The sequence below is a fragment of the Trichoplax adhaerens genome, genomic scaffold (genome assembly GCF_000150275.1).
Source record: "Trichoplax adhaerens TRIADscaffold_8 genomic scaffold, whole genome shotgun sequence".
NCBI lineage: Eukaryota > Metazoa > Placozoa > Uniplacotomia > Trichoplacea > Trichoplacidae > Trichoplax > Trichoplax adhaerens.
The window spans coordinates 3,111,313-3,119,825 of NW_002060950.1; the positions used below are offsets into that span (position 1 = coordinate 3,111,313).

Genomic DNA, 8,513 nt, shown 5'->3' on the forward strand with positions numbered 1-8,513 from the left:
TACGGAGAGTTTGAAATGAATGCAGTATTGAAGCATTTTATCAGGCCTAGAATCACAGTGGACTAACCAAAGTAGACGAGACTACAACGATCAGTAAACGAGGCTATTTGCATCTATGCAATGACATTCAATTATTTGCCACTGGTGGACTCTAGTTCTGGCATCCACTTGTGAGCAGCGCCACCTTGCTTCCCCTAGTACAGGAATGGACCAAGGAAGATTGCGCCATCAGCAAAGACATTACAGTACATTGTACACAGTACTGGACAGTATGGTACTGTACACTGTACACTGTACGGTAGTCGCCGACAGACCGAATGCGGTTCACATTTTGTCCGTCCAGTACAGTACAGTATAGTACAGTACAGACCAGTACACAGTATTTCAGATATTTGATGGCAAAGTACTGTACACTGTACACTGTACAGTCAGTAATACAGTATGCGGTATGCAGTACTATAGTACTGTCCAGTACTGTACAGTACAGTAGGATTGTATGGAGCACTGACTGAGAGTACAGTACTCACTCAGTACAGTACAGTACTTTATCACGAGTGTACAGTACTGTACAGTACATACAGTACAGTACAGTACAGCACACTACTGTACTAAGTACAGTAGTATGTACTGTACCACTGCACCTGCGTATTTGGTTCTGCTAGGAATTGACCTTCCATGCTGTCCACGAGCAATGAATGAATTCTATCCAAGTGCTTTCAGGGTGGACTGATTCTACTTACACATAGTTTTAAATTGATGCAGAATGGATACATGTTATCAGGCCAAAATTGCAGTAGACAGATCAAGTCTACAGTCGTCCATCTTGACTCTTTCTTCCATTTTATAGGGGTCTTTACGATAGACTATCCAATGATCAATGGCTTAAATATGCAAACGATGATTCACAATTGCCTGTAATAGACTGCACTTTAGATTCTCGATAGGACCTGATATCAGTTCTGCTAGGGATTGATGGCCCATCTGGCCAAGCAATATTCAAGACCCGTATAACAAACATGATAATTCGATTGAAATATGCCTTCATATCAAACTGATTGGTTGGGATGATGGCCTACTCTTCAGCTACGACTTCAATAAGGGACTACTGAAGAAAGAGAGAGAAACCAGTAGCTCATGAAGCCGGCTCAATGTCTTCAGTAGACTACTAGATACAATAATCTCCTATATTCTACCTGTACTATATACTAATACGTGACTAACCTTACGATGACATAAACGAATCGAACTGACAGGTTTATTCTAAGTAACAACTAAATCTGCTTTAGTTCGTTATATTACAATTTCCTAATTAGCTTTACATTGTTCTACACATCATACAAGATTGATTACTTGACTCAAGCAGTATTACGAACCGCATATAAAGCAATTATGTAGACCGAAAAGCAGAAAAATAACTACAGAAGAAAAAGCATCTACAATATTTGGCCCAGTGGTTGTCCGTAATTTGCAGCGCAAGAGTACGCATGCAATGACACACTCAGGCTAGAATAACAAGTCTCCGCCATAGTATTTCAATGAATAGTTCCTGAGCGACTAAAAAATAAAATAATATTTAATAATAATTATAATAAAAAATAATTAAAATAACATTTAACTGACAAATATGGACAGTAAATGAACTCATAGTAACTTCAGAACAATGAAATTGAACTGATTATTGATACTGTTGATAGCAAGCTATTATACTTCCAAAATTGTGTCAATAAATATTTCATATCATTGATATATTGCATAATTTCACATTACTGCACTTATATACGGTATTTTGTTTACTGCTGTTATAGAAGGCAAAGCTTATTCAGCGTAGTATAAATAGATTGATATCGCTAAAATTGTTTTTTTGCATTGATTTTTAGAGAAAAGGCATTAAAATCTGCGATTATGTATTATTAGGCAATGAACTCATCACTCACTATACAGTATATAGCTCCGGTCTGCACTAATGTTCTGTGTTACTCTAACTGGACAAAAACAGTAAACGGTAAGCGCTTACAGTGCTTATTCCTACTTCTATTCTTATAGAATAGCGTACGCGTATGCAAAACTTGATTCTCCTGCTATCATCGAGCAGACGAGTGCTTCTTTCATATGGAAACCAATAAAAATCAATATTGCAATCTGTATCCATGCTTATTGCACTGATTTACGAACAGTTACCGTTGTTTTATTGTAAATAACTCCGATTCACAATTCTTGTTGAATTTATTCAATCATATTGTTTTTTTACATTTGGAGAAACATCTTCTACGATACCATAACAAATCATTGATCGACGACACTTAAAGTTAATGTGATTTGATAGGCCATATATAGTTCTCATCCTCTTTAAAGTAAATAAGCTATTTTATTTCGTCAATCAATTTACGGTATCATCATAAAAGTAGAATAGCCAATGAGCCGTAGCGTTTTTTTATTTCATTGTAAAATTGTACAATCTACGATATAAATGTACTGATATAGAAATATCTTCTCAAGATTGAAAGTCTACTTATAAGGCAGAATAATAGACGTTCTACTAGTAGTACTACAGCATCGCGCTGAATGTCTAAGTAGCGTTCTAATAAAATGAATGATACGCTTATACACAGATTAGCGCTAATTTTAATGGTATGAGGGAACTAAAATGGTTTAAGGCAAGTAATAAGTTTACATGTACTGTATTAAGTTAACATGATGCCACACTTTAATTTTTTAAATATTCATGTCTTGCATTTAATCACCCACTGATGATTTACTTAATATACAACATTTAGAATGTATCATTATTCCTTTCTTTAGTTTTACAAGTCTTCACTTCTTGAACTCAATCATTCAGCCATGCCTTAATTAAATACCACATTTACTTTAAACCTATCTCGAGAGCCGATAAAATAATTTATAACCGTGCAGCTTTTATAGATAGAGATAACATGTACACAAAAACCTACTATTATTTAATTTGTTGATATTGTCTATCTGTAGTATAAATATCATGAATCAATTTGAGTGATCCTCATTTGCATTATCATTATTGCTGTGGATATTTTTTCCATCTCAATTGGGCGGTAATACCAAGTTTATCAAAATATCGGTTGCTGTATCATAAAATTACTATGACAATTGAATAATATTGATAAATATGACAGAGAAATCAAGCAGTTTAAAATTCTTTAAAGTTATCGATGCTACAGCATATACACTTTATTACCATCTACATCATTCAAATCGGTCTTCATATCATTTAACCTATAGTTTAACTTATAATATTTCTTTTATTTATTGATTCATCTACGTAAGGACAAGGGTCAGCTAGTGGGCCTAATTGAGACTGTAACTTTGTATTCAATTCACTATGACAATTGCAAATGTATATCGATTATTTTATATATATAATTCTTCCTACCACTAAAAAATTAGGATTACTCTTTATAAAATGAATCAACTAGGCTTTTCTTATTTGTAATTATCAGATGAATTTTGCATTGAGTTCCTTGGCTGATTCTTGTCTAAATTAGGTATATTCTATTTTCTACTTTGATTGCAAGCAGATTGTTATACAAGGATTTAACAATTACACTATCCGAAAATTTGCAGTTGTATAAAACAAACTAGAAATATACGACAGCCTTAATAAAAAGCAGTAGAAAACATACTGAGAGCCAAATTTGGACCATTATGTCATAAAGTTGATTTGTAGAATATAGTTTTTGATCAACCTTAAGTATCAGTTTTGTAGAGTTGGCACTTGTTCGCTACAGCCTAGCTATTATTAACAAGAGAATTGCATCATAAATCATAAACTATTAATTGATAAACAACAAAATCTTAAACCTATGCATATCAAATAATGATAGTATCTAATAATTCAAAAACAAGACTTTTCAATATACTGCATAACTTGCTTTTAAATACTATTCGTGATTTACAATTAAAGCACGTTAATTAATTACTACTACATTAATGTATTAAATGAGGACGGAACTTTTATAGCCAATTTAAATAAGAATTAAATTTATGCTTGGATCAGGGTAATGAAGATTGATGGATTTGAATGAAAGGCCTTATTAGGAACAACTCTTGCACGCAATAATTAACAGTAACTAAGCTACCTTCCATATCATTCATAGACAGCAACTTCATCTGTATTCACAGCAATTACCTTATCAAATATAATCAATTCTGACCTATTTTAAGCATGCATTTACGTGTTATGTGCCATGGAATCCAACGAAGAATAATTTAATATCATCGTAAACTCGATACACTAACTTAAACGTGCCCTTCACAAATCTTAGCCCTACATTTATTGTAAAGTTTTAAGACATTGCATTCTTTGCAAGTTAAATATTACCTCTATCCATTTAATTATATATACGCGCATATATTATCAAATGGAAAATTAACTTGAAATTAATCAAATTTTAAATGACAGTAACAATAATTATACGTCATTGTCAGAGAAAGTGCTTCTTAACAATTATTATCATCGACATTGACAGCTACAGTGCAAAATGAAAATCAATAAAAGTATTGAAAACAACATAGGCCTTAATACCTTATAAAGACTCTTTTCTCTGATTTTATGTTCATTACTCGAATAAAGCTTTCGGCAACTTCACCTTCGTACCATCATTTCCCTGATTTTTATTTAGGAGGATGAATAGTCTAAATGTTACTAATACATCCACCAATAACACTATTAACCGTCTAAGTACATCAGCAGAATTACTTGCTAGATTAGGAGCGATAACTTTGGTAATAATTGGCGCTGGTATCATCCTGAACATTATTTTAATTATTGGCACCCATTTTAAGAAATCATTACGTAAAAAAACATATTATTTTATGGCTAATCTTGCTGGCTGTGATCTACTTTTTTCTCTGTCAATTATATCTACCGTAATTACTGCAATTAATACAAGCAGAGCTCCAATACCATCGCATATTCACACAATCCTATGTAAAGTCTGTATCGTCTTCCCTGCCTATTGGTCTTATACAGCCTCTGTGCAAACGTTAGTTATAATTAGTCTCGAGCGCTATAGAGCTATCTTTCGGCCTACTAAAAAAATAACCCCTAAAAAATGTAAAATGTTATGCGCTTTAGCCTGGATTATTTCATTATTTATTTCACTTCCATTCCTATTCACTGCTAGGTCTATTGAAAACCAATGCCTTCCTTTTCCAATTTATTCTCACTGGGTCATTATTGTCAACTTCATCTTGATTATATTTCAATTTGTTATTCCAACCATAGTAATGATTACTGCTTATACTTTGATATTGCATCAGCTTACCACGAAAACGACTGCGATTGGACAGGAATCCACTAATAGTAGAAATCTTAAGCGTAAAACCGTTTATATGTTGCTAGTAACAACTATTACATTTTTATTATGCGCTCTGCCTTGGACCTTAACATTACTTTTCGAAGCTACTACAGGCAAGTTTGCACCTGAGTTACTGCTACATGATAATAAAACCAATCCAGCAATGAAAATGATCGTTACATTTAGTAGGATAACTTTATCGATATCAACCGTCTACAATCCAATAATTTATTGTATATTCAATCGTGAAATCCGATCACTATTTTTTCCATGCTATTATCGACGCAAAAATAACGCAGTAACTACAACTAAAGTTTCTTTCGCTCCAGAAAAAAGCAACTCTTACCAGACAATCTCAGTAAAACCGGTGATAAACCCAATGAAAGCCTGATCTAGTATAACTTTAATTTTAACTATTTAAAATGATCAAATTGGAATTAAAACCTAAGAATGTTTACTGTCAAAATGAAAAAATGTTAATAATTAAATTACGATAATTATAACTTTTTATAGGAATATTACTCATTCAATGTAACAGCATTAAAATAAGTTTATTGATCTAAATTCTAAGTTTTATTAGCATTTTTCTAGTATATAAAACCCCAATAGATTTTTATTAATTAAATATAGAAAAAATTTAAACGTTTTTAAAAAAGTAATTACACCGATATCCTAAGATATTAACTTGTTACAATAATTTACATTAATACCTTACGAAATTAAATTTTGTTAATTCGTATCAACTTTATGCCAATAAAATTATCCATCGGTAACGTACAGCAGATATATTGATATCAGGTAATTTATTCAAAATAGCCAACCTTTATCATAATATGAACGACGCTACATATATAATTGCTCATATATTATGAAAGTCCAACCCATTTTTAATATAATTAAAGTAATTAATCTAAAATCCGGTGCAATGACGATAAATGCATTGCATAAAAGGATATGCAATTAGACTATTGTACTAAATGGTACGTAGAAAATTACAGTATATTATAATTATTATTATTTTATATTTCTTATAGAATCTAAGTTATATCTTGCACTGATAAAAGACTTTGGATCCATTCGCTTGACTCGCAAAAAAATAAAATCACGCGTTACCGAAATTAAAAGAAAAGTGCGCTATTCAATGGTTTTTCATTGTTAATACGTCAACGTACTCGTTCATTTTAATGCCATATCAAAATATTTTCGGTAATTAATTTAAACAATACGTACGCGAAATAGATACTTATACTTTTTAGTAGTTTCCGCCTTAAATTGTAATTGATCAGGAAGCAACTTATTATGTTAAATATTTAAATATTTTACTAATACAATATTTAGCGATTGTCAAGAAGTGAATATAAAGTTCTGAAATCAATATAACGAAATAATACAGTATCATGAAAACGATTAATCATAAATTTGATTTTGCGTTAAAGTAAGATAAACTAGTTCAGTAACTTTATTGATATTGCAGAGGCAAGAAGAAATTGCATTTCTTCAAGAAAATATTCGCAAAGCACGGAGTTGCTTTTAGTTATCATAATACTGATTTTTCGTATTACGATACTAATTGTGACTTAAAGACCAATAACTGTTGCTAAGCTGGCACATTTTACCTTTACTTGTATCAGTATAGAAATTTTAAATGCTGGCATAGGAAACGCTATAATGACAATTAATATGATTTCGCGCAATTAATGTAATTTCGTACAGCCTAATAAGTGGAACTTGTTTACTATCTATATAACTCGTTATATCAGAGCTTATCAAGTAAGATATGGCATTAATCGTAAGTTATACTCTTTTCCAACCAATGCAGCTAGATTGACTTTCATGATGTTACTTTTTGCAATCATTTATGATAATTATACGTCATATCGACTAGTACTAAGTGCGATAATATTGACATACATTCATTCAAGATGGTTATTTAAGACAATACTATTGCACAGACTCCATACTACGCATATACTAAAATACAAATTGACACGAAGATGGTCTTATAGCTGCTTACAATAGTTTAAATGAAGTCTAGTGTTCGTTTGATTGCATCTCCATTTTTATTATTTTCATCTTTATTTCTAGCCGTTATATTCCTTAGATTTCTGCTAAGATTTAGCAGTAGCATAATCTTGCTGTACAAATCTGATAAGACAACAAACGAGAAATGCATTTGGTTCTAAAATAAAGTGAGTAACGTCAAGGATTACAAGTTTTGCCTTTAATTGCATTGTGAACAAATTAGATTAATTAGCTATTGTATAGCTACTTTTTGGTATTTCTGAATTTATCTTAGTTGAAAGACATATAAATACGTATACGAACATATTAGGCAATTTAATGGAAACCTTGTTTAGATGATATAAAAGGCAGATAAGATTATTTAACTGATGAGAGTGAATTACGAATATGATGTATATGGCATATACGACGCACTACTCATTATAGAATATCGCAGTAATTAATTGGTGTAACGTATACCAAACAAAATCGACACAAAATTGCAATAAGTTGTTACTCAAGGAATTTAACGTAACATAGTTTGAGATATAGATCGCCAACTATCATCAAGATAAGTAATAATGACTTACAGTAAGAACTACGATAGTTATTATTTTGTTTCAGTAAATTATGCTTTATTGTAGTAAGAGTTCTTATAAGGTAATTAATATTAATTGATGTTAGTGTTATGTCTTGTAAAGCTAGTGATGAATATCCTGAAGATATTCAATTATAGATGATACTATAAATAATTCTGTGTGCGAACATACTGAAGTCTAATTATCTAGAATCGTTCAGTATATGTCCAAAATTATGAATAATGTCCGTATTAATTTAGCTATCAGATATGAGCTAGATTTCATGAACTATTATAACTCATATATGATAGCTGCTGCCGAAAGGTATTTAAGCTCGGCAGATAGTTGAATAAAAGAAGAGTTATATAGTTGTTTTAAAGTAGAAACAAAGGCATCTAAATTCTTGTGAGTTAGTTAAGGGATACTAAATTTCGGAGACTATAGTAATTTATAGACTTGTTTAACGTTTTCTTTGTCATGAAGCTGGTTTAAGACAGGCATGAATATTAAAAATTTAGAAGTTTGCTATTGACACATAAGGAACTTACCGCTATTCTTTCAAATAATTAAATTAGGAACACGTGTAACAACTAATAACGATCTT

At 31.4% G+C, this 8,513-nt stretch overlaps 1 protein-coding gene across 1 annotated transcript in view; it reads left to right on the top strand.

Moving 5' to 3' along the window:
- Positions 1–8,132: 8,132 nt before the first annotated feature.
- Positions 8,133–8,513, top strand: part of TRIADDRAFT_58777 (uncharacterized protein) — a gene marked incomplete at both ends in the record, with an annotated part of 1,389 nt that continues 1,008 nt past the window's right edge. The window contains one exon of the mRNA XM_002114659.1: positions 8,133–8,233. Coding sequence (XP_002114695.1) covers positions 8,133–8,233 — 101 coding nt within the window. The remainder of the gene's footprint in view (positions 8,234–8,513) is intronic.